Source organism: Petromyzon marinus, chromosome 24, assembly GCF_048934315.1.
Source record: "Petromyzon marinus isolate PM22_M1 ecotype Great Lakes invasive population chromosome 24, UKy_Petmar_22M1.pri1.0, whole genome shotgun sequence".
NCBI classification, from domain to species: domain Eukaryota; kingdom Metazoa; phylum Chordata; class Hyperoartia; order Petromyzontiformes; family Petromyzontidae; genus Petromyzon; species Petromyzon marinus.
The window spans coordinates 10,582,994-10,609,334 of NC_133690.1; the positions used below are offsets into that span (position 1 = coordinate 10,582,994).

A 26,341-nucleotide genomic window follows, 5' to 3' on the forward strand; every position below is an offset into this window, starting at 1 on the left:
CCTCCTCGCCCTTGACAACAGCCACAGCCAATCACCGCCGTTGCTGGTCCTCTGTCTTAATTGGCCCAACCGTTACCTCATCATCCCAGCCTTTGCACCTGGCTGTCCTAAGACGACCCACACTGTTTACGCCTTCTCCACAGGCCGACCCCAGATAAACCCACACTGTCCGTGTGATATGCAATCGCGCAGTTTCCACAACACACCTTCATACTCCACTACACATACAATGAAACAAGACACGGTAAAAATATACAAACAGAGCAATGAAATTCAATACACTTAGACATTATTGTAAAAAAATAAAGAAAAGGTCCATCCCATGTGTTAGTGAATTTTTGTATATTTTCGGCAGGAAATTAGTTTTCAAATTTAGATATTTTTCTGGGTTGGGACCCCCAGACACCCTGGAAGATTTGGTCCCCCCCAATGTTGACTCCATGGCTACGGCCTTGTATACACATATATACACTTATATATACAGTACGTACTGTACAAAACTAATTATAAAACTCCACAATTACACTTTTTTCACCTTTGGTCATCTGCCGTTTAGCTTTCCACGTTATTTTATTAGCAAATTGTTCGAGCACAGCGCACAACAGCTGATTGGCTGAGATGACATATTCACTGCTCATCTTGGCATTATATTTATCCCTGCACGAGGTTTCCACGGAGAAGGAAACATTGCTTCACTTATAACCATAAAATAGATTCAGGCCTCCTCTTATCCACAGTGGTGGGGGGGGGGACCAATATCGTGGATCCTTTGATCTGTGAGGTTATTCGCGGTATTTCACTCCTCTTATCAACATGAGTAAAACATCGTGGATAACCTGTGGACAATCGGATGAATGTTTTTGTCTGACTCCTTTTTTTCTGCAAAAAAACAATCGGCAGTATTAGGAAGCAGATTCACTAGGCACTATGGGTAAAATTGAGGGTAACCACGGATTCTAGAAATAAACAGGGACGTGGATAATCAGAGTTTTCTCGGGCATCTAGAACACCTACAGCTGCTGTGGATAATCGGAGTCGCGGATAAGAGTTCTCCTGTACTGTATTTTTTCTTTTTCAAGAATATGCATTTGCATATACAGTACTAACTGTTAAGTGTAATCGTGGTGTGGTTTGTATGTTTTTTAAACGTTCGGCACGTAATGATTTATAGTACCAAAAATAGTTATATTTTCCCAGGTAAGACCCACTGAGCTATATAGCTCTTTATCAGAAGCGACCTGTAAACAAATTATAGCTCAACTCTACACTGTTAGCTAGCCTACAACACAACGCGAGCCATCTGACACTGACGGTGCTGAACTAAGACAGCCAACTAAGTCTAGCAGCGCAATATATCAGATGAGACGACAGCGACGATGGCGATGATCTTCAGCAGTGACGACGATGGGGAACCCACTCCAAACGACAGCCCCGAGCTCCTGCTCGGGGTCCCCTTTTATCCTGTTAGCGTGGCCTCGCTCCGGCCCGGCCACACCCCCCTTCTGGAACCTACTAGCGGGCTCTCGACGCGTCCCCTCCGTAACCTTTACCCTAGATCCCTCCCGGGTCTATCACGTGGCCTGCTGTCAGTCAGGGCTGCTTCACTCTGCAGATCCCCTTCCCTGCCAGCAGCCAGCGCTATGCCACGTAGTGACCAATTCTATGTCACTACAAATGCAAAGGGATTCGCCTCTAATGATGTACATTTTCAAGTGAACCAGATTTTTTAAAACGTTTGTTATCTATAAACGTTTCAATTATTTCCTTCATATAAGGAAGCATGTTACAAGTAATGTTGCACCGGACAATGATATGATATGACGAACACATAAGTTTATATAACCACGCGGGTAGAAAAAAAAACATCAGGAAAACTTTAAATTAAACCAAAAACAATTACAGTAGTTCTCGGTTTGTTCAATATCATGTACAAAATGTATAATTTATTTTTGTAAATGCCACGCCATCACCTCCCGTCTGGCAGATTTATTTTCCACAGGGGCGGCTCCAATTCTTTTAGTTGAATGAGTATGGTGAATTTAATGAATTAAATGTTACACGAGTTAAACTATGAATGAATTAGATTAGCTAAATGTGAATTGGTTAAGGGAGTTCAATATGAATGAGATAAATGTGAACATGTAAATACATTTCAAAGAAGAAAATGTGAATACATTTACAGATGTGAAAACATTCATAACGAGCATGGCGAGGAAGATTTTTTTTTAACTATATAAGGCCCACTGAGCTGTACATCTCTTTTTCACACGCGACCTGGCTACAAATAATAGCTCAACGAAGTGGCTTATCACGTGCAACTTTATTGCAGCCAAATACTCTTATACGCATGTTTATAAACGGGGAGGGAAAAATCGGAGGTCCCGGAGCAAAATCCAAGCGGTCACGGGGAGAATATGCGAACTTCAAAATAAACAGGCGTCAGGGTCAAGATAGAACCCACGACCTCCTGTATATTAAGCGAGGTAGTTAACATCTCACAACCTGACAATTCAGTTAAATGGGCATAAACTTAATGAAAAGCCACACTACACATACACATGCTTAGTCAGTACCCGTATATGAGATTAATATTTTTTAGTTCCCACTGTTAAAATTACTACCTGTAAAACCCAGTAATAAATGACATGATTAAGCTGCATCTTGGAATTATTGCGTGTGACAACTGCTTTTGCAGATGCTTAGCAAATATGAATCTAATCAATATTCGGTTATCGATTAGGTACATAATCCGCTGTGACAGCTCTACAAAAAGTCCCCATTTTGCTTTAAGTAAAAAAAACACCTGTTCTTTTCTGGATGAAATGACATTTCTGTGCCAGAGGTTAAATCATTCGTGATAGCTGAGTCGTTGATATAGCAGCCACTGCTTCACTCCACATCAGCTCAAGCCTCCCATGGATCACGTGACTTCTGTGTAGCCACCCCCACTCAGAATCCCTCCCCTCCCATCTATGGATCTCCCTCTGTCGAGATCAGATCAGGCCTCTTGTGAGTCACGTGACTTCTGTAAATGGTCACCTCCACTCTGAATCCCTCCCCTCTCATCTATAGATCTCCCTCTGTCTAGATCAGCTCAGGCCTCTTGTGAGTCACGTGACTTCTGTAGATGGCCACCTCCACTCTGAATCCCTCCCCTCTCATCTATAGATCTCCCTGTCTAGATCAGCTCAGGCCTCTTGTGAGTCACTTGACTTCTGTGGATTGCCACCTCCACTCTGAATCCCTCCTCTCCCATCTATAGATCTCCCTCTGTCTAGATCAACTCAGGCCTCTTGTGAGTCACGTGACTTCTGTGTGTGGCCACCTCCACTCTGAATTCCACACTCCTCCCCGCCACCCCATGTGAAAACAGACGCTGTTTCACGCCATGTCTAGGCCCTCGTGGAGCCCCTCTTTATCCTCATCTCTTCAGACCTTTTGTTGCCGTTTTTCCATTACCTTTTCCATCAGCCTCTCTTCCCTTTGCCTGTTCCTATTTCATTTCCCATGCGTTATGTCTTGGACTCTACTCACCTATCCCGTGGTGGTGTGCCACAAGTCAAAGGTTGCACGGAAACAATCTATAGTCCAGCCAGGTGGCACGATCGTTGCGGGAGTTAAGGAGCGCCTAAGTATGGTGGCCACCTCTCCTGGTTTCCCAAGGATCGTACTTTTTTTTTAACCTGCCCTGGAAAAAAGTTTCCCAAAATAAATCTGAAACTTGCAAGCGAAAAGCAGACCGCAACGTGATATTCATTGCATCCATTCGTGTGCAATTTGTAAGGCAGCGGTGACACAGACATTTCATTTTAAGGTTATAATCCCTTGTTCATCATGACGTCCTTTTTACTTCTATGTCTCAACAGCGTTACGGAGATGACGTGACGTGAGGGTTCTGCCTTTGTAGTGAGGGTTGTGAGTTGACGCCGAGGAGGGGGAAGGAGGCGCCTCGCCCCTCCCATGTGGAGTGACGTCACCCGCTAATTTTTTTTTTATTAATGGTGAGCGTGTCCAATATGGAGGATGTCACCTGTTCATGATTATTAATCAGGGGGGCTGGCATGGAGTGACGTCACACGCGTTACACACTGACATTCTTGGGTAAATATAGTAGTCAATAACAAGGTAACTGCACGAGACCGTGTATTTAAATAGCCGTGTTTGTGCTAGCTGTGATATGTACGGTTCGGTTTTTGGCATCGAGAAATGCAACAATCTTAACACGGAGAAATAGCTACAAAAGATATTTCAGGTATTTTTTTTTAAAGGTGTGTTTGGACAGTTGAACAGAGTCCTCCAGTGACTGTAAACGGGCAGCTTCAATGAAGGACTCCCAATTGAAATAATCATGTCGTTGCAGGCCGCAACTTCAAGACTTGTTCCGTGCCTGGCGCCACTTCCTGAAGTTGGTGTAGGCCAGATAGGCCAAGTACACCACTCCGCAAATGGCCACCAGGAAGGTCAGCCACACCAGCAAGGTTTTCTGCAAAACACGACGTTTGGATTGACGTGAGGGCAAATCCTGAAACGATCGATCACCAATTTAATTAACCAATGGTGGAAGCAATGGCGAGGCGTGGTGGTGTCAGCAGCACTGCTTGCACACAGTGTGTTCTAGCGATTATCCTGCACAGTTGAAGCTGGTTATTGCCACATCTTATAAAAGCGCAGTGCATCCCTTACATAATGTCGTTTTTTTGGGGGGTTATATCGCGGAAATATAAATGCCACCGCCCGACAGCCAATTAGTAAGGTTTGTCACGTAAACAGAACGTGCTGATTAATTACCAGTACAGCACACCGGTGTGTTGGAGAGCAAATCCACAACATTTATAATCTGAGTACGACGTTTCGCCAATAATTACAACCAGCATCATCAGGCGAAGGGCAACTTCTGATACAGGCACGCTTCAGATATAAACACACCGAACCTTGCTCAAACAGGGAGTAGTTTATATGCAGCCTTGGGTGGCTCTGTGGGCTCAACTCACGATTGTAAAGTTGTATTATGGTTCAACTCATCGCTTGGAAGTGTGTAACATCAGTAACCACTGTGGAGAGCCAAGAGTTGACAGCCCTTTTGACGAACGGGCTCCCAAACGTACAAATGTGGAATTTCTTATAACTGGATCAGATCTGCCAATCAAGTTCATTTTGTTCAACCACGTGATAACTTAGAAAGACCACGACAGTTCAATTTGCAAGAGTGCCAATGGAGATGAGCACAGACCCATGGCAATTTGATACACTTTGACTTTATAAATTATTCAAATTGCTGTTGGCCATGTGTATTTAAACCAACATCAGAATATTTATTTATACTAGAGAAATCCGACGAGCTATTAAGCTCTTTTTCACAGATGTCCAGTGGGCAAGTCAGAACATGACAACAACAAACATTACAAAAACACGATAGGAGAGCAAAGTATAGGAAAGGTAAGCAAATCACAAAAAAATACTTTTAATTTTACCAGGCAAAGCCCATTGAGCTATTAGCTTATTCTCCAGAAGAGATCTGGCCTAAAACTATAGCCCAACGAAGCAGCCCATCCCGTGGAAATCCATAGCATCCAAATAATCTAAACACATGTTTTCATTACGTAGCCAACCGTACTAATCGAAAGTGCGGGGAAAGGACAACAAACTAAACACAAAAAGCAGTATTAAAGAAATTAGTTTTCAATGTAGATGATTTAAAAGTACACAGCTCAAGTGACTTCCACAGTACAGACGAGTTGAGGCTTACCCATCCCCCGATCGACGCAACCCATGGCAATATGCTCGTGTTGAAGAGTCCTTTGCAATGCAAAGCAACTGTATTACGCTCATCCTGGTTTTTCATCTGTAAAAAAAGTGTCGTTCATGTAAAAAAAAACCGTTGCTCATATGGGAAAAATAATGTAAAACACGTTTTATTGCTTTGTGTAAATATTATCTGGTTGAACGTTAATGAACGGCAATTTCTTGAAATATATGTTTATATTTTCAAATTTTACTTGATATTTTTACGAGCAAACATCGTAATGGTATTTTAACACACCACTGGCCTTGTTCTTCGACACAACTGTCTTTAATGCCGGTCACTGAAAACAGACTTTGCTCACGTTCTATCAGCTTTAGTATGGCATGCTTCCAAAAAGTCACTAGTTAATTAAATGTTTGGCACATTCGAAACCTCCAGATACAAACATCTGCATGGTTAAGTAAAAAAAAGAGTTCAATATACAGTATTTATCTCCTAATTTGTAAGGGCTGAAAATCAGTGATGCTTGTGTTTACATTTTATATATTAATGTTTTGTTACTTTTGCTATAATTGGAAACATACAAATGCTGACCTTCATGGGCCTATGGCTAAAATGTAAAAAGTTCAACAATTTTGCTCCTTAAATTTGAGAGGTCCAAAATAAAAAAAAAATCTATATTGATGACGTTTAAAGCACAGACCTGACAATTTTTAGTAGTGAACCTACGGTTCACTTTGTAACCCTCATTGAACATTATAATTAATGTTAGTCACTCACTCAGGCACGGCTACATATTACACTGTGGTGAGAGAGGATCAACATTCTGTTAATTGACCAACATAACCTGCCAGCACGCACAACGATTGTGTGGAGTGATAAGACTTTGAAGGGATAGGAAAAAACAGGTACATGGTTATTCAATAATCGAGATAAACAAGTTTGGAAAAAAAACTTACCTTTCTCATGACGAACTTGATTATCTCAAAAATTAGGCTGTTTGGACCGATGCCACTCACGCCTTTGTTGAAATTTAGTTTCATGAAATTGTCAATAAACTTGATTGGGCTTCCATCACATTGCTTCCACATTTCTTCCATTTTGCTGCATGTATGGAAGAGGGTTAGGGTTACATGTTGGGTTATATTTGTACAGTCTCTGACCATTATTTAAGATGGCTTAGAGGCTAATGAAGAATATTTCAATATGTTCATCTAAATGCATAACATTCTACTGCATATCATTAAAAGGTCAAAGAAGTGTCGCTGTGCTTACACGAGGTTTGAGTAGTGTTCATCTTGACCGATGGCCCTAAACCGGTTGTGAAAATTCCACATTACTGTGGCAAAGGGCATTCTCTCGACAACACAATTACATTGTTGACTTCAATTTTGATTTAAAGCTTTCGTGACTGCAGGGATTCACATTCTTGGTTCTTTCGGTAAAGTCACGTAGAAGGAAAACAATATATATTTTAATTATTTTATTGTTTCCCTTCTACGTGACTCTACCGAAAGAACCAAGAATACTGTTGACTTCCTTCAGAGTGCCCACTCATTATGTCGGCCTCAGTAGAAATATTCACCGGAATGCCCTCCGACGTGGATTTTAACTCAGCACCCTTGTGATTGTGAGTTGGGCACTTGAACAACAGTGCTGCGGGGCTAGATTGCATAAGCTGAGCATTTCTTTGATGCAACAACCCTCGCCTCCAGTGCTGGATTATGGGCCACATGCTCCAGCACTGCCCAGATAAACTCAAACCACAACTACCAAAGAGTTCCCTCTTGTTTATTGTGTCCTTGTGTGTGCCACGGCTCACTTTATCCAATTGCTGTCCTTGCCCAGAAGGTTGCTGATTGTTGTAAAAATTTTAATCAGCGATGACTCCGTAGAATTGTCTGTTGTAGCCACGGCACCCTCTGTGTTCCCTTCACCGCCGTCAGCGCAATTTTGTATTAGTCTGATGAGAGAAATTAACCGCACTCAGTGTTACCAATGCCGTAGACACCCGCAATAGATACTCACCTCAAAACGTCTCTATGTTGAGCTTGACAAGTCATACAACATTTCCTCGCTAGCTAATCTATTAAGCATTCACCAAAGTAACCCGATGCAGGATCCTGAATTTCATACCTGGTAGTTATGTCACTGGACGATGTTCTGAACAATACATTCACTTGTGGCATCCCTTTACTGGTAGTTGATACACGTTACCTGAGAGAAGTCGGGTCAAGTTTATTTGTATAACGTGGTGAGAACTCAAGAGGCCAGGATGAGTCTCGTCGAGAGTGTTGTGCTGAAACAAGTTTCAGCAAACAAGTTTCAGCACAACGCATTTACCGAGACTTTTATATCACGCGGGTTGTTACATGTAAATAGTTTGTGCTGGCATCGAGAGAAAAAGATACCTGTCAAGGATACGTTGGCTGTTTATTTTTTCCTCTTCTTCATCAACTGCAACAAATAGAAAACACCACAGATCAATTCAGAGACACAATATGTATTCATACTGGAGGAATTCAATGCACCATACAGTCATTTTCTCACAGATGTCCAAGAGATCAACTCACACAGATCAACTCACAGCAATTAGAGGACCCCCCCCGTGACTGTGCTCGCAATGGCACATGAAGCGGCGTGGCCGTGGTTGCCACAGGCCCTGGTGTAAGGAAGGAAACGGGCCCCCCCCCCCCCGTCCAATTGCCCCACTCTTTTGTAGCCCTCCATGGGGGCCACGGGCCCTTCATGTTCACCATTCTTCACGTACAAACTCATTTAAGGGAGAGAGAACCCATTTGAAAATGAACGTGGACATCGCCGTTTCAAAAGAAGGTGTGCTCTCCATGCAATACGATTCAGTGCTTAGCAATTGTTAGGCACGTGCAGTGCGTAGTTTGTACTTTAACATGGTAAACTTGGAATGGCGTGCAGTGGTAAGCCATGAGGAATGGAGATTGGGAAACTCGATGGAGAGACTGACCTCTACTATACAATTGTGGAAGTTTTGACCCACTGGTTTAGGAACACAAACCGAGATGAACTTTACCTTATCCTTCTTTGAGCCAGGGGGTCTGCAATTTATTCTGTTAAATAGTAAATACCGACACTTAAGGTGCTCTACGGAAATACTGCAAGCTCGACTCAGCTGGTATACGAATGACAGATTCGCAACGGGGATATTTTCAAAACAAATCGCTACCTTCTGACTTGGCCTTGCCCTCTTCTTTGCTCCTCCATCCATCGCAGAATACTGCATGCTGAAGGAGTTGCGGGATGGGGAACGTTTCGTCGCAAATGGGACAATTACGGGGCTCCGAATCTGAAACGCAAAAATAAGTTCCGTTTAATCCAACGTTAACTTTCACAGCAACGGACGACAACACAGTATTGTGAATACAGCGGCACCCCGGCTCGCCGGACAAATAGGGGGTGGGGGGAAGTCTGAAAGGTTTGACCAGCTGCAAAATGCAACAAACTAAAAAATGCAGAAGAAAAACGAACACCACGCAACTTTCCAAAGCATTTGAGTTGTACGTAGTTCTTGTGTGTTGGTCTGTGCGAGGCGTCGGCAACCTGCGGCTCCGGACCCGCGTGCTGCTCTTTCAGGCATCTGTCTTTGTGTTCACATCGCATTAGGTCGGCTCTTGAAATATTCAGGGTTTTTTTTTAAACTCAATTTGAAAAAAAAAATCTCCTCTTGTTATTTTGGTTTGCCGACCCCTGTTCAGTGCTGCACTGTACTTACCGTTGAGGTGTGTTAATGCCCTCTGAGAAGCAAACAAGAGGAGTACAAAAGGAAATCAATTGACACAAGGACAGAGTGAAAGAGGCAAGAGGCACACAGGGACTGGAGCAATGCAAGTGACGGGTTTGGAGATGGAGTGAAAAGACATGAACGTGGAGCTTCAGAAGGAAACACTGGGCCCTACACAGGGGAGTAAGGCGGCGAGTGGGCGCGCTCACGGACCCCGTGGACATGCGTTCTGATCCTTGAGCGAAAAGCCCAAAGCGGGGCGGGATGCTGCATTGAATATGTCCATTATTTCGCCAGCATCAGTCTGCCGAAAGGGCAAGTCCAGCAAAACCAGGATTTTTTTGTTTACTGTATCATGAACGCAAGGGTACATTGTAAATTATGATTGTGTTTAAAAGGGACAAAGTTTTGGAGAGAAATACATTCCTTTGACGATCATGCTCTTCCTAACATTGCATCTCTTAAGTTTAAAAAAACGATTCCTTCCCAGTCGGTATATAACAATTATTCTCAACATTTTCCCACGACGGCGACCGTGTCTAGATGTTAACTCCCTCGCCTGGGATGCAGGAGGTCGTGGGTTCGATCCCGACCCTGACTCCTGCATATTTGAAGTTTGCGTGGACTTTTCCCTGGGTCCTTAAGTTTTTAATTCCACATTTAGAAACATACTTTTATCCTATTTGACTGCTATACATTTCCACGTGATAAACCACTTCATTGAGCTATCATTTGTGGCCAGGTTGCTTCTGAAAAAGAGCTGTGTAGCTCAGTGTGCCTTACCTGGTGAAATAAAAATACAGTGTAAAACCTTGGATTGCGAGCATAATTCGTTCCGGAAACGTGTTTGTAATCCAAAGCACTCGTCTATCAAAGCACTCGTATATCAGCTGTGATCACGTGACGCTCGGCAGACAAAGAGTATACATAATACTGGCATTGCAAGACCTCGCTCGTTTATCAAATTAATATTTAAAAAATGTTGCTCGTCTTGAAAAACACTCACAGACCAAGTTACTCGCAATCCAAGGTTTTACTGTAGTTCAGTTTTGTTTATAACCACGGAGTTTGCAGCCAAGTGATAGGAATGCATCCAAGAGGACGTCAACTTTGGTCAATGTCTCGAAGTAATGGGGACCAATCCCACTGATGCTTTCATTCCTCAAGATCACTTGCTACCTTCTACCTGATCCCTCAGCTGTTGCACAATTATATATCGAACTTCTTTTGCACCGTACGTAATGAAACGCGCTAATCGGAGGTGCGGGGGGAAGGACAGCATACTAAACACAAAAAACAGCTCTATAGACATGAGTTTTCAATAACTCCAGAGGCTTCCTAATATCGGAAGAAAGAGCATTCCAGACGGCCGCTGAAGTGGTCTAAACATGCACGATGCGGTGACCGTCTTTGTTCTCCAAGGTCTGATCTTACATCAGGCCACGATTTGAAGAGAGGACTTCCCCTCGGTGCCCCTCATGATCTCTGTGTAAGGATACAGAGTGGTGGATGACACTGTGGGTGTGGAATGCTGCCAAGACAGAGTGCATAATGTGGGGGCTTACTGATGAACCGGAAGATGACGTCTTCTTGCTCCCCACACATTTCGGCATGATCTTGTAGAACATCTTCTGGGAAGCGGTATTGGCACAGAGGACAAGGGATCCCCTCGCCATCCTCATCCTGCCCATTCACTTGTTCCGATGCTGCCTCCTCCAGGTGCTTGTTTTCTGCGTCCTCTGATTTTGTGTCCTGTTCTTCCTTTTCTTCGGAATGCTGGAGGATACATTCGTCATGATCACCGTCATCATATTTGTCATCATCAAAAGCAATGTAATTGTTACGACCACTATTAAAACCATCACGACCACCGTCACTGTCAATATGACCATCAGCACCATCGAAATACAAAGATCCCCATATAGCCTTAACAGGCTGTTGGGGCAAGTGCTGTTCACAAGCACCTATGAAGGCCAGAACGGTGCACAAAGGGGGTGGGTGGCCAACACCACGCCCGGCTGCCTTTGTCTCCCTATTGGCGATGTTTATATATTGTACCAGGTACTCATTTGAGGCTGAGTCGACCTAGAGGAGGCCCAGGAGCGATTTAGATAATTGTTACCGGTGTTCGCCCCATTGTCACCACCAACACCGCCATCACGACCAACACCACCATTATCATCATCATCACCAACACCGCCATCATTGCCAGCACCACCATCATCACCGCCAACACCGCTATCATCATCACCAACACCGCCATCATCACCACCACCAATACTGCCATCATCACCAGCAACACCATCATCACCGCCATCATCATCACCAACACAGCCATTATCATCATCATCAATAATACCGCCAACATCCCCACCAACACCATCATCAACATCAATGAATTTACAAAATATTAAATAAAAAGGTAATTTTAATTACGCGCACAGCTGTTCATTAAAAAAACAGCTATTGTACCTCAGTAGGTTCTGAAATAACTAACCGAAGAATAATGCTATTTAAACATTGTACTGCAATAATAATAGAGAAAATCACCGTTTCACTTACATCATCGGTCTCGTCCTCAGGACGTTCCATCGATTCATCTGAGCATTCAATCACAAAACACAAGGCAGAAAAAAAAACTGAATTGAATAATAAAAAAAATGTTACACCTGACGTCGTGGCAGCGTACCGACGTGCGTTGACTGGGTTGTCACGGCCTGCTATGGTTGTCCTACTAGTCTGCCTAGCCTACAGTCATCCAACTTCATTGTGGAAAAAAACAGTTGCACATAATGTATTCAAATACAGAGATCCCCCCCCATGTAGCTTGTCCGAGTACTTTCGGGAGAAGCGCTGGAAGCAAGCGCCCATTAAGGTCCCGCCGGGCCACGGCACACGAGTGAGCGGTGTGGGCAACATTATTTATGTCCACCCTTTGATTTTTAACACGTCGGTTACTCGTTTACGGCTGAGTCGACCTAGGGGAGGGGCAGGATTATCTGGATACGACTCGCCCGCGGACTTTAGGTGTGACCAGGTAGTCAACATCAGGTTGCAAGGTTCGTAGCACAGTACTCTTTGGTTCTATTGGGTAAAGTCACGTAGGTGAAAATAAAATAACAAAAAAATCACCTACGTGACTTTACCCAATAGAACCAAAGAGTATGGATCCTAGCAGTCACGAAAGCTTTAAATCTAGAATCGTAGCACAGTGTTGCTAGCCGTGCACACAAAAGCCCATGTATGTTTGTTGAACTCCTTTCGCACTGTACGAGCCAACCGTGCGAATCGGAGGTGCGGAGGAAGGACAACAATGCGTACAATAAGATACACGGTAATTTATCTATGCATTATATTAGAATGTGAAATATATCATGACGTTATACGGACTTAAAATGGTAAAAAAAATGAGAGTGCAGATGAAACAAGAATTAATACTGCATATAAAATACATTTGACTGGGAGTGTAACTCAAAGACGACCTGATTGCCACTACATACCTGTCAACCCCTTATCAGTGCCCTACCTTATTACAGACCAATTCAGACCTTATTGGTCACCCCGTGCCCCTATAAATCTCAACTTTTATCCTACAACATCCCATCACAAGGGAGAAACACAATCAAATGTGTTGTATTGAAACGGCCGTACGCCGTATGGGCCTGAAAACTAAATTACCCTGTACAAGAATACAGGGTAAACCATACGGGTTGACAGATATGCACTAGGCTGTGTTGCAGCTATATTATAGAAATGAGTGATGTGTCCCCAACCTCCAAAAGAAACCACAAGGTATAAACATAAAGTCGATATTTATATATAACTTCTGATGATCACATTTTTTTTTGCTTTGGACTCATCTGAAAATGTGATTTCACCTCGAATAAGCACGGTTGGCTACGTACGGTGCAAAAGAAGTTCAACATACATACATACAAGTGACATCGCTCCCACGATGTCACGCCTGCTCTTTTGTGACAAAAAGTGGCATCACGTGGCATCAGATAAGGTTAAACTAAAAACAAATTATATTTTTTATTTTACCAGGTAAGGCCCACTGAGCTATAAAAAGCTCTTTTTCAGAAACGACCTGGCCACAAATGATAGCTCAACAAAAGTGGCTTATCACGTGAAAGACACGTCACCATCATAAATCAAGTACATTATTTGAATACATCACCAAAATACAAAATTGTCCTCAAACGTCAGAAAATAAAAGAAATATATTCAAAATTTTAATTTCAAACTCATCCCTGACACAAATATGTGTTTAGCTAAAGTCACTGCTTTTGTACCTTTGCAGCTGTGTCCATGTAGGGTAATAATTACCTTGAGAGTGCTGATTGAGTGAAGACTGGCAATTGGGAACGTCAGTCCTGGGCACGTGTTGCTGTGCTTCTTCATCGTTATCCAAACAGTAATTGACGTGCAAATCGATTATATCCTCCGGAAACATCTCGGAGCACACGGGACACGGCTGGCATGGCTCAAACCCTCCCTCTGCTTGATCCTGTCAGAGTGGAGAGACATTGCTAACATCAGGGCCACCACAACCACACCCAGCAGCCTCAGGAGAAAGACAAAGGTTCCCACATATAGCCTTCACAGACTGTTGGGGAACGTGAGTGCTATTAGCGAGCAACCATGAAGGCTGGAATGGCACGCAAGGGGATGGTGCGGCCAGAAACTAGCCTGGCAACCTTAGTCTACCGGACACTCATCTGAGGCTGAGTCATCCTAAGAGAGGTCCCAAGACTGGTTCAGGGAAACGACACTCTCACGTACACGCGCACACCTTTACAGAGACAATAAATGGAAAAGCAGGCGTATTTTTCACCATGTCAAAATAAAATTGTATTAATGACCAACGGCCTATATGGGCCTTGTGTTTTCAGGCAGCATTTGTTTAAGCAGGTATAACTCTGCTTCGCCCTTGATGAGTCTCGTCAGCAGAGTTAAGCCTGTGTGACAATTTATGCTGGGTCACGTGGTGGGCAGCAGCGGGCAGGGCAGAAAAAAAGCAACTTGTTGTACTGTACATCTATGCTACCATGCCTCTGTCCCCCCTGCCTTCACTAACCTGGTAAAATAATGCTGGATGTGAATTGACAAGGGGGCTTTCCATGTACTGTATGTATGCGAAACAATAAGCAAGAGCATTTCCATCAACACTGTGGGGTATGTTCAGAGGAAAACAGTGAATTTGAGAAAACTCATTATGCTCGGCCGTGGTGGATTGTGGGCAATAAATTAATAAATAAGCAGACAAGTCTATGTATTAAAAAAGGTACATCCCTGCAATTCATTGCTCACACTGCCACAGGTTTAGGTGCCTCCACTATTTCCTCATAAACATAAAAAAGATTGCAGTCCATCAGCCTGCATGTGTACTTTCTGGAATAATGTTTTTCAGCAGCTTTTTTTGTAAATTATGATCCGTACTTAGTTTATTTGAGGTTAGGTCGTTGTGTAGGTATGTCGTTTTTTTGTAACTATCGCCCTCCACCACCTGACAGAGACAATCAAGTCAAGTTGTCACGTGGGCAAAAATGACAGTCGATTTGATTTTTCACCAAATTGGAGGAATATTGAAGTGCAAGTACGTCTTTGACAACTTAATACGTTTCACTGGAGAATATATCCAGCATAATCAGATGTTAACAAAACTCAGCTCTCGCGTGGAAACAAAATATTAATCATATTGGTCATGAAGGTCTACCTACACAATTTTACGAATTCTAATTTTCATCAAGTGCTGTTGTCTAGCAAGCCACTTAAGCTTGAATCATTTTGTTTAATATGTCAAACTCTGTCGATGATACTCAGAAAGTCCAGAGTCCAAGAGAGTTGCATCTTAACATAAATGCTGCCAGAATACATATTTTGGTCTAGTGGGTCTACATACAGGCCATAAAATGTTTTATTTATGTTGTAAACCACGTGAGGGATTATGCCCAAGAGGAGATCTAGCATGGAGATGATGTAACGAAATGTGCAGGTGCCTGGATGCACTCTTGTATCGTAGGCCCATGAGACATGGCGATTGCTTTGGGAGGCCTTCATCCAGCAGTGGATTGATCATGGTTGATGCTGATGATGGTGGCGGTGACGGCGAGGCAGACGCTCTGTTTGTTTATGTGTTTGTGTTCAACACAATCTACCGTGGCTATAATGAGTTGTTGTACTTCGTAAAGAGCATTGCTGACGGAGACTGGACAGTGAAACATTGAACCTCTCCCGCTGATGCCAAATAATTTATATTAGTATCCAACTGTCGATTATCTGGGGTAATCGGGGCAGGGGGAAAGAGGTGGCCCAGATAAAATTAAAAAAAATGGACAATGCAAATAATTAGGCTATGAAATTGTATTGTTTACCTATATATAACAGGATGGATAGATAGAATACACCGTCTGTTTTTATAGATATTTTTTTTAAGTAATCGGTTCATTAGCCGAAGTGTTTTCGTGGTCACATGGGCACCTAGTCACTGACCCTCGACGAGTGAAGAGCAGCTCGTAATTAAACCAGCTAACGCGTGTAAAGATATTTATTTTTCGTGCAAGCTTGGCTAATCCGCACCATGGATGATTTAGCGAATAACTTGCAGATCCCTCCATTGGACCCGAGATAAATGAGCAGATGGAATATAAGATCCCTGTGCGGTTCCATCAATGGAGCTGAAGCTCATCCATTAACACAACTGTATGAACACGTGATGCGAGTTAAAACGATAGTTGTGGTAATCGTCGGTGATGTTAACTCTGCTGGGGTGAAGTACCTACCTTATCACCTTCATCTCTCCCCGTGTGCCTTTCCATCTTGCCGAAGTGATCTTCACGTTCTGTAAAATCGTTGTTGATAATTAATGTCTCAAATTTCGATTTAAAGCTTTCGTGACTGCAAGGATTCATCTTCTTTGGTTCTTTCGGTAAAGTCACGTAGAATGAGAATAAAATAATAAATTGATAAAATAAAATAACACAATAATATTCTCACGACGTTTCGGCCACAACACAAGCGGCCTTCATCAGCGCTGTCCTACCAGACAGTCTCGTCCCTTCACCTGATGAAGGCCGCTTGTGTTGTGGCCGAAACGTCGTGAGAATATTATTGTGTTATTTTATTTTATCAATTTATTATTTTATTCTCATTCTACGTGACTTTACCGAAAGAACCAAAGAAGAAGAAAATTAATGTCTCGAGAATAAAAATGCATTTAGTTACTTTACAAATTATCTGCACAACAATGTCGTTGCGACGTGTAGATGCAATATAAAAAGTACTGTACAGCCCTTCTGTCAATCCAATGTTGGGTGGTGGCCTCTCCACGCCGTGCGGGTCGTTGCGGTTATTTGGCCATACATCACCACCACAGGTCAGTGCGGGTCAGTGATATATACAGGGTGCTTCGAAAAAATGTTAACACTTCGGAGAATTTGCAACAATGCCACAAGAAATATGCTGCCTCCGAGGTCTCTGGAGACCACCTGGGGAAGATTCCAGGCCACGTGTTGACAATGATGGTGAACAAGTGGAGACTGCATTTTTGAAGCTATTCGCATACATTTGTTATCATGTTACAGTGTATTATCCGTTATTTTCCATTAAAAACGATTGTCCCATGTAAGTGTTAACGTTTTTTTGAAGCACTCTGTATTTTGATTAATGGAATGTTAATTAACTGTGACTAACCCAACCATTAATTGGTACTGCATCATCTATCGTAATTTACATCACTATATTAACTCCCCTCTGGTCTTTGCACCTGATAGGCTCACATTGATGAGCTCACCTTTGCTCTATTTAAGACTGAAACAGAAAGACTTCTTCACAATTCTGGAAAATCACCTGATGAAGCTGGCTGTAATCACCAGCGAAACGTAGAACTCAAATTTATTTTTTATTTTGTGGGTTTACTCTCCAACACCCAAGTGTTAACTAATTATCACGTTTTGTTCACGTGACAAATCTTACTAATTGGCTGTGTCGGGTGGTGGCGAGTTAACGACACATTTACATTTACGAGATACAACCCCCTAAAAATAACCTTTGCTATGGACAACAGTCTCATTTGCTTCACTTCCCTCTGTGCAGGCGCTAAGTTTCACCTGTGAGTATCATCTGCAGTAGTTTCCACAGCAGGGGCTGGGCGCATGCTGCCATGTGGCTTCATCCCATTGAGGTTATTTGCGGCCACTGTAATGTTCACCTGACTATGAAGTGTTGTGGGAGAAATTCCACACTAACATGGCGGGAATTTGTCTCGCCAATGTTGTTCATTTTATTAACCGCCAGAGAAATAATGCGTTGAATTGACCCCAAATCTGGATTTAAAACTCGTAACCTTCCAACCGCAATGTTGTTCCCAGCATCACCCAGTTGTGTATATTGTACAGTGTGTAGACGTGTACTCGTTAAAATGAAAATACAATAGGGAGCTATAATTCCAAGCAAACACAGTGTCTCTACGGCGTTGACAATGAGCGTTTTTTTTTATTCAAACAAGTGTCACTTATTATAGTTAAAGTTGTTTAGAAAATCAATAGCATGCAAAACAAGTGTTTACGTCTTTCCAAATACCGTATACTGCACGTGAATAGAATAGACACTGATATGCCCTTTGTTTTTTCTCAAATGACTGTGTTTAAGGTGTCATGTGAAAAGAATCGACCCTTGATGGAGTACATCCAATCACAAACAGTCAAAATCAGGACACTTCTAAACGAACAAAAGCCCAACACGTTAATTACATTAAAAAACACACGATGCCAATAAGCAACTGCTAAAGAGACACAATTCCGTTATAGAAAATGGCAAAAGTTACTAAACATATACATTTCTATATACGTAGAAAAAAAAGCCGAGTTATTTACCCTACATCTTATTTAAAACTCGGTTTATTTCGAAGAGCAAGAAGTAATTTCAATACCTGGGTCGTCGAAAGAGACGCGTTTTGGTATCCCCTCTTTTTCATCTTCGTGACATTTCGTCGCACCCTGGTTTGACTGCACATGTGCACATCGTTTCGAGGAACATGAACGTCACATTGCGACATTTTTAATGACGCATTTGAAAGTCCCCAGACTGGAGGGCAGTTTGAGATATCTGAAAACTGCCTGATGATGCTGGCTGGAACTACCAGCGGAACGCCCGAACTCAATTGAGTGTTGTGAATTGTTCTCAGACGCGTGGGTGGTGCTGCTGCTGCTGAAGCTAGTGGTAAATCGGTATGCTTGTTCATCAGGAAAAAAATAAGAAACATGCTTTACACTTTCTGGCAATGAAACAGGTGTTGAGATTTTGAAAGACCAAATAGATACCTATTACAAGGCATCACGTCTGCATTAACCACACATACTTGTGTCAAAACATGCAAAAAAACATGCCCTAATAATAGATGCATTGTCTTTTAAACTAATTGGCCTACACCGGACAGCCTTCTTTATGGCCTTGTCTTATGAGTGTTAGACCAGGGGACACAAAAAGTCGAACAGTACAAAGATAATTCAAGTATCAAACTTAATATCTCGCGTTGAGCAGTTATATCTACAGGACTTTTTTGCAAGTATAAAAATGATGAAATTATTATTTTTCATAATTTTGATACTGGGATTTTTTTTATTTTTTTCATGATTTTGATACTGGAAAAAAGGTCCCATAGATACGTTTGTTCATCACGTGACAACTTTATTAATTTGCTGTGTCGGGTGGAGGAGGGTTTACGACACAGATTTTACTCACACAGCGATCTGACCCAAAGAAACCCAATAATGAACGACATTGGCTGCGAAAGCCTATTTCTTAAACTCAAAACAGGCCTTTCATATATTCACAAATAGTGTACTAATGTGTAAACATGTTTCTGCTTGTACGTGCACGCACAAGTGACACCATGTCCTTGCCATTACAGTTTGGAGCTTTGCAGTGGCAAACAGCTCGTGCTGTTGGCAAACACCAAATGTGTGGTAATATGGCCCACAGAAGAGTAAGTGGCTTCAGATAATGCACATAGCCAGGACTATGGCTCATGGGCAAAAGTGATGGAATTGTAGCCAACGGAGAGAATGCATCCCAGAGGGCAATCACCGTGGAGTGTTGGTATACAGTATGTTCATGTCCAGAAGATCCAACTGTAGCCTCACAAGACCATGAAGGGATAGAGATGAAGTTCGGAGGCCTTTATCCAGCAGTGGATAGGAAATGGCTAATGATGATAAAGAATCTCAGATTGAAAACTCACTCGTACAACTTTTTAATGAGCTCACAATTTTTTTTAAACGCACCTCTTTCTTGCGGTCTTTCCACTCCATATCATAGCTGCACGGCGATGGAGATGGAAATTTATGGCAATTGGAAGAGTGGAATTGTATGTCCCAGTACTTAAACAACCGCCCACAAATGGGACACTCCACCATGTCCGGGTTCTCCATGCTAACAAACCAGCAGCACATGAAACACACACACACACGCGCATACAGTTATTGTGAAGTTCATAATACACCCCAACCAGCATTCATCGACTTGAAAAGCGAATCTTAGAGGACCCACTTGAATCTCTCCGAGCTGAAAAGAGGATGATTAGAATAGTGGAGTAAAAACACCCACAGTGTTGTATGTTTGTTAAAGCAGTTGCATGCTCCCACGGAACACTTTCGGCAGGAGTGTAGCTGGGTGGATAGCATTGGGTGTGGCTCTCACCACTTCAACTGTAAAAGTTTGTGTAAGGTTCAAAGTCAGCGATGGTTTCTAAAGACGTCTCAGTACACTCTTGAATAACGTGTTCATACGTGATATTCAGAGGTTACTATTACTCTGATTTTTTTTTCTTACCGGGTAAGGTCCACTGAGCGCTTTTTTAGAATCGACCTGGCCACTAATAATGTCAACGAAGTGGCTTATCACGTGGCCATTTACATCCACCGAATACTCGAAACTCACGTTGATTCTAAATGTGGAGGGAAAAACCGGAGGACCTGGAGAAAAAAAATCCACGCGACCACGGGCAATACATGCAAACCCAAAACCAGCTTTGTCAGGCGATAGCCAGAATTGGTTACTCTCTAACACACCGGTGTGCCGAAGTAGTAACTAATTGCCACGTTTTATTCACATGACAAACCTTACCAATTGGCTGTGTCGGGTGGTGGTGGGTTTAACGACACGTTTATATATTTACACGAACTCGCCCACACAAAAAAAACAACGCACTTTATTTATATTTGGTCACGAAGGCCTACTCGTTAAACTGTCAGCGTCGGTACACAGCTTTCTGTGAGAGTTCCGAATGGACATTTCTTCACCTCGCGCCGCGCACGCGATGACAATGAGCGCAACTGGAATTCAATTGGGCAGCGAGGTCCATTGTGTAGAGTGCTGACCTCGACCCGGTAACCGTGGCACAATGCCCAAAATCTGTTGACGTGTGTCTGCTTTGTGGCGAGGGAGGGAGGGAGAGGCGGTCCCTTCTCTGTACCTGTCAACCAGTGCCGGGTGATCCTAGTAGCACAAGGAGCTACACATGTAGCTACTACTACTACATGTGTAGTAGTAGTAGCTACGGGCCCCGCAACTTTCAAGGGCCCCGCGCTAAACGCTTTCAAGCTATGAATTCCGGTCCAGTGATTCTGCACTTGGTCGATTACTATAGTACTATACCGCCTTCAACTGTTATGAACGACTGTGTGTTTAAGGTTCGCGATTTGTCGTATTATCTGGCTGTATAGCAAATGAAAAAATGCAATTACTTTACTATGCAAATGACAAATTAGTGGTTTAATATTTATGTGTGTTTTTTTTTATTTATGGCCCCTTTATATCATTTGTTACAGGCCCCACACTAGCTTAATCCGGCACTGCTGTGAACCCATACGGTTTACCCCGTATTCTGGTACAGGGAAATGTAGTTTTCAGGTCTATACGGCGTAAATTCGTTTCAATACGGGCAAAACAACAGTGTTTTGTCAATTTGTTTGTGTTTCCCCCTTGTGATGGGACTTTGTAGGATGAACGTTGAGATTTCTAAGGGGCATGGGGTGACCAATAAGGTCTGAATTGGTCTGTAATAGGGTAGGGCACTGACGAGGGGTTGCCAGGTGTGGCTTGTCATCCGTTGCCTCCTCAAGATGTAAGTTTCCCCACACCCAACCCGTGATGTCGACTGCTTTGCCCCTTGTTCAGGTCCCAGACTCAAGACCTTCCTCTCCTCCCGCGACGACTCTTCGCTAAAATAAACACACGGTACTGTAAACACCCTACACATGTATCCGCCTTCATACCCGTGTCTCGCACTGTTTTATTTAGACGCTGTTGTACAGCAATGGAAATTCTACTCGGGCAAACAGGGCAATTGTTGCGCGTACACACTGCGTATTCAATCGTCAGGCGTTCTCTTTGTGTGTCAGTTCAGTAGAAATCTCACACTGGAAAATAATAACACTGCCCAGCAAATAGTCGTGCCAGTGTGTGTCGTGGCCAAGTTTTATTTAAAGAGCTGGGACTGTACACGCGCAGACCCAACTATAATTAAACGCGGCACAGTACTCCCCAACGCAAGGTTCGGCCGTATTATAGCGCTATAACATCGCGCTTAAACACGATGTCACCCTTATACGCTAGAACAAAAAGACAAAGATCCCCCGTATAGCGTTACGAGGTTGCTGGGGCAAGTGCTGTTAGCGAACACCGATGAAGGCCGTCACCGCACAAGATGGGATGGGTGGCCAGCACCACGCCCGGCTGCCTTTGTCTCCCCAGGGCACACCGCACCAGGTACTCATTTGAGGCTGAGTCGACCTAGGGGAGGAGACCCAGAACCGGTTCAGATAATCGTCACCGGTGGTGGCCGTGCAGTGGGATTCGAACTTGGGTCGCCGGGTTCGTAGCGCAGCGCGCTAACCGCTACACTACCGCTCCCCACAATACTACAACATCACACTTTAAACACACAGTACACACAATGTATAACAAACAAAACAAAAACCTCTATTTGTTAGTCGCTGAGCTCGGGAATTTAAGATTATATCCTCCCGTCGTCAATGCTGGTTTGTGATTCCTCTATTCCCCGGATTAGAAGACGCTCTGGAAAGTAACCTCAAACTTGTGTCAATCAAGTGACACAAAATCTGGTCTCACACACACACACCGGATTATAAGACGCACATATCCCCCTACCTTTTGCTTTAAGATACACGGGGGCACAAGTGCGTCTTAAATAACCCGGAGGATCCCATAAGCCATGGATCAATGAGCCTTAGATCGTGCCTTAACGCTACCGATGCTTATTGCACGAATATAACGGAGTGATTATGTATGTATGTTGAACGTACGTATCCACCAACCGTGCTAATCGGAGGTGCGGGGATAAGGACAACTGAACACAGACACACACAACAACAACAACGTTGCAGTGTTTATGTCCGGTGGGCTTTGAGAGGCGCGCTCGTGGCAACCAGGCACAGGAGCAACACATTGTGAGCGCATGGAGATGGATCGATGAAACCAGAGAGATAGGCGGCGGTGGCTGCTGGGGCTGCATGGGTGACTTTGTTGCGTCGCAGTGTCGCTCGCGTGAATGTGGTAGTGGTTGGTGGTCGGAGGCACTATCTAGCAGTGGATTAACCATGCCTATGGCTGGCTGGTGATGATGATGATGATGGCAACACACAAGTAAATATACGATGGCGGTTGAAAACTTACCCCGAGAAGATCGGCGTTCCTTGAAAACCAGGAAAGTAAAGTCGAACGCGAACGCGCGTTCTTTTGAAGCCGATATGAAGGAGGGTGGGGGGGCGGGTTTCGGGGGGTATTCCCCTCCACGCTTTACCAGAACGCGCGTCACGCCGTCAGTGACGTCAACTTCTGAGCAGTGACAGCTGTTATCGACGTTGGTTGGGCAACACCTGTGGGGGCTGATGGCCCCCCCCCTCATCCTCCTCCCCTTCACGCCGGGCTGCCGTCGATCGAGTCATCGGCCTCCCCGCATCGGCGTCCTCTCTGTGGGACATGGCTCGTGGCTGGTTCTCCACCGCCTCGCGTTATTCTGCCTCCCACCCACCACCGTGTAAACCACCACTCTCGTGGCTGGCTCTCCACCGCCTCGCGTTATTCTGCCTCCCACCCACCACCGTGTAAACCACCGCTCTCGTGGCTGGCTCTCCACCGCCTCGCGTTATTCTGCCTCCCACCCACCACCGTGTAAACCACCGCTCTCGTGGCTGGCTCTCCACCGCCTCGCGTTATTCTGCCTCCCACCCACCACCGTGTAAACCACCGCTCACGCTGCGGGGGCTGCGGGCACGCGCAGCCACCCGTGCTCGCTGCTCACTCACCACGTGCACGCACTACACAATAGCTGTACGAATAAACACGCACCGTGTACCACGCGGCGCAGCTTCACTCGCCCCCCCACCCCCCACGCTGAAATTGCACACCACGCTGACGCCTTCTTCACACGCACAGAAGTCACACGACGTCGGTGTTCGAGGCTAAAGTTGATTACTGGCGCGACTGTAAGCAAACGTTGCGTGGCCCGGAGCCAAAACCATCGAGCGAGCAGCGTCCCAGCTGTGCCCCACCCTCCTCACCTATCTCTAAGCCCTCTGGGATCCCCCACTACCCCCCCCCCTCCACCCTCACACACAAAGACAAAGAGTTCCCGTATAGCTTAATTCGACTTTTGGGACAAGTGCTGTTAGCGAGCACCTATGAAGGCTGGCAAGGCACACGAAGGGGTGGGTGGCCGGGACCACGTCCGACCGCCTTTGTCTCCCCCAGTGCTCGATGTTTACACACAGCACCAGCATTTAAGGCTCAGTCAACCTAAAGAAGCCTAATTTAGGCCGAAATCCTTTATTATGGGGCCGTCCATAAATGACGTCACGCGATTTTGGCGGTTTTTTGACCACCCCTCCCCCTCTCGTCACACGGCGTCACAAAAAGTCAGACCCCCCTCAAATATAACGTCACAAAGCTCTGCCCCCCCTAAACCGTATTTCCATTTTTAAAATTAAACATGCTTCAAATAACTTTAAACTATTGTCATTGTAGTGCGTATTTAATGTGGCGCTGCACTCTAATGTTGTAGGAGAAAACATTAAAATGGAGGCGTTGGAAAGCTGAAATTTAGCATAAAATTAATATTCAACTAAAACTGCATATGTTCAGAATATTATATTGAAATTCTCTTATAATTATAAAATATTAAAGGTAATTGTAACTATAGAATAATACTTGAAACTTTGTAGTAGAACGAAGCAAAATGGAGAGTACAATTACAGTATAACAATCACATATTCATTTCACAGAATGAAAAGCCCTGGTAGAATCATTAGAATAAAAATGTTTAATAACAATCATTCAAAAAAAATTCAAAATTTATGTTTCTCCATTTTCCCATGGAGAGGCAAAATGCTCCTTCATGGAATAAATAAAAGGTGACCTTAGTAAATTTAAATAATCAAATAGTTAGTAATGAAATATGATCAAAATTATTGTAATAACAATTCTAGTTAATATTTTTTTTATTTACAGCTTTCGTGACTGCAGGGATTCATATTCTTGGTTCTTTCGGTAAAGTCACGTAGAAGGGAAACAATAAAATAATAAAAATATAAACAATAAAATTCTCACGACGTTTCGACTGCAACACAAGCAATCATCATCAGGTGTGAAAACCACAGCAATAATTTTTTTAAAAAGCGACTTTTTTAACGTTAGCACCACGGAGAGCGATTTGGCAGTTATTCAGATGGACGAGTCCATCTATGTTCGGAAAAGAGGAGGGGGGAGACGAAAATAATGGATGCGGTCTGAAAGCCACCGTAAGCGTGAACAATCAATTAAGACCCGAAATGGTTTATCAAATCCTTTCAATGATTGCTAAGCCAGAATCCATTTTCTCGTTTGAAATTGTCTCTGTGTTCGTAAATGTGGATAGCCTCATGAACGTCGTGAGAATTGTATTGTTTTATATTTTTTAATTGTTTCCCTTCTACGTGACTTTACCGAAAGAACCAACAATATAATTAATATTTATTTAAAGTTGCGCATTTTGATGTGATGTCACATTTCTCAAACCACCCATCCCCCCCTCGTCACACATCATCACAAATGTCTGAACCCCCCCCCCCTCCCCCCCTAGGTGCGTGACGTCATTTATGGACGGCCCTTGTTCTGTGAGGTATCCTTTGATAAATTTGGAAATTGTGTCGTAAAATGAGTGCTTTTTTTGGGATAGGCTGATAATGGGGGGGGGGGTGGGCTAATTTGGTGTCTCTTGAACACTGTTGTAGAGATGAATGGTACCCTTAAGGGCACGTTTGAATCAAGTGTTGCTTTCACATACTCGGCTCGTGCGATATCTTCCTATATGTAGGAGACGTACATGCGAGTTGCCTGTTAATCATTATACTGAAAATTACACGGTTGTTAAATACTCTTATTTGTGTTTAGTTTGTTATCCTTTCCCCGCACCTCCGATTAGCGCGGTTGGCTACGTACGGTGCCAAGAAAGTTCAACATACTGGACATCCATTCAAACAAAGTTCAGGGTGCATTGCATAACCTTTACTCTCAATGGCAAACTATATTTACAAAGTACACCACCAAGATCCACATCTGTCAACCACGTATCAGTGCCCTTACCTTATTACAGACCAATTCAATCCTTATTGGTCACCCCGTGCCCCTTATAAATCTCAACGCTCATCCTACAAAGTGCCATCGCAAGGGAGAAACACAAACAAATAGACAACGTTTTTGTTTTTGCCCTTATATTGAAACGGCTGTACGCCGTATGGACCTGAACATTCAATTTTCCGGTTCACCAATACGGGTAAAGT

The 26,341-nt window shown here is 43.6% G+C and overlaps 1 protein-coding gene across 1 annotated transcript; it reads right to left on the reverse strand.

The window, feature by feature from the left end:
* Positions 1-1,813: 1,813 nt before the first annotated feature.
* On the reverse strand, positions 1,814-23,427 carry LOC116945536 (uncharacterized). The gene is made up of 13 exons (XM_076069401.1): positions 23,199-23,427; positions 19,787-19,934; positions 18,433-18,508; positions 16,286-16,344; positions 13,830-14,010; positions 12,063-12,100; positions 11,066-11,276; positions 8,946-9,065; positions 8,155-8,200; positions 7,566-7,706; positions 6,703-6,847; positions 5,747-5,842; positions 1,814-4,483 (listed from the first exon to the last, which is right to left on the reverse strand). The coding sequence occupies exons 2-13, from the start codon at positions 19,931-19,933 to the stop codon at positions 4,370-4,372; spliced, it is 1,374 nt and encodes a 457-aa protein (XP_075925516.1). The 5' UTR covers position 19,934; positions 23,199-23,427; the 3' UTR covers positions 1,814-4,369.
* Between the last annotated feature and the right edge of the window lie 2,914 nt (positions 23,428-26,341).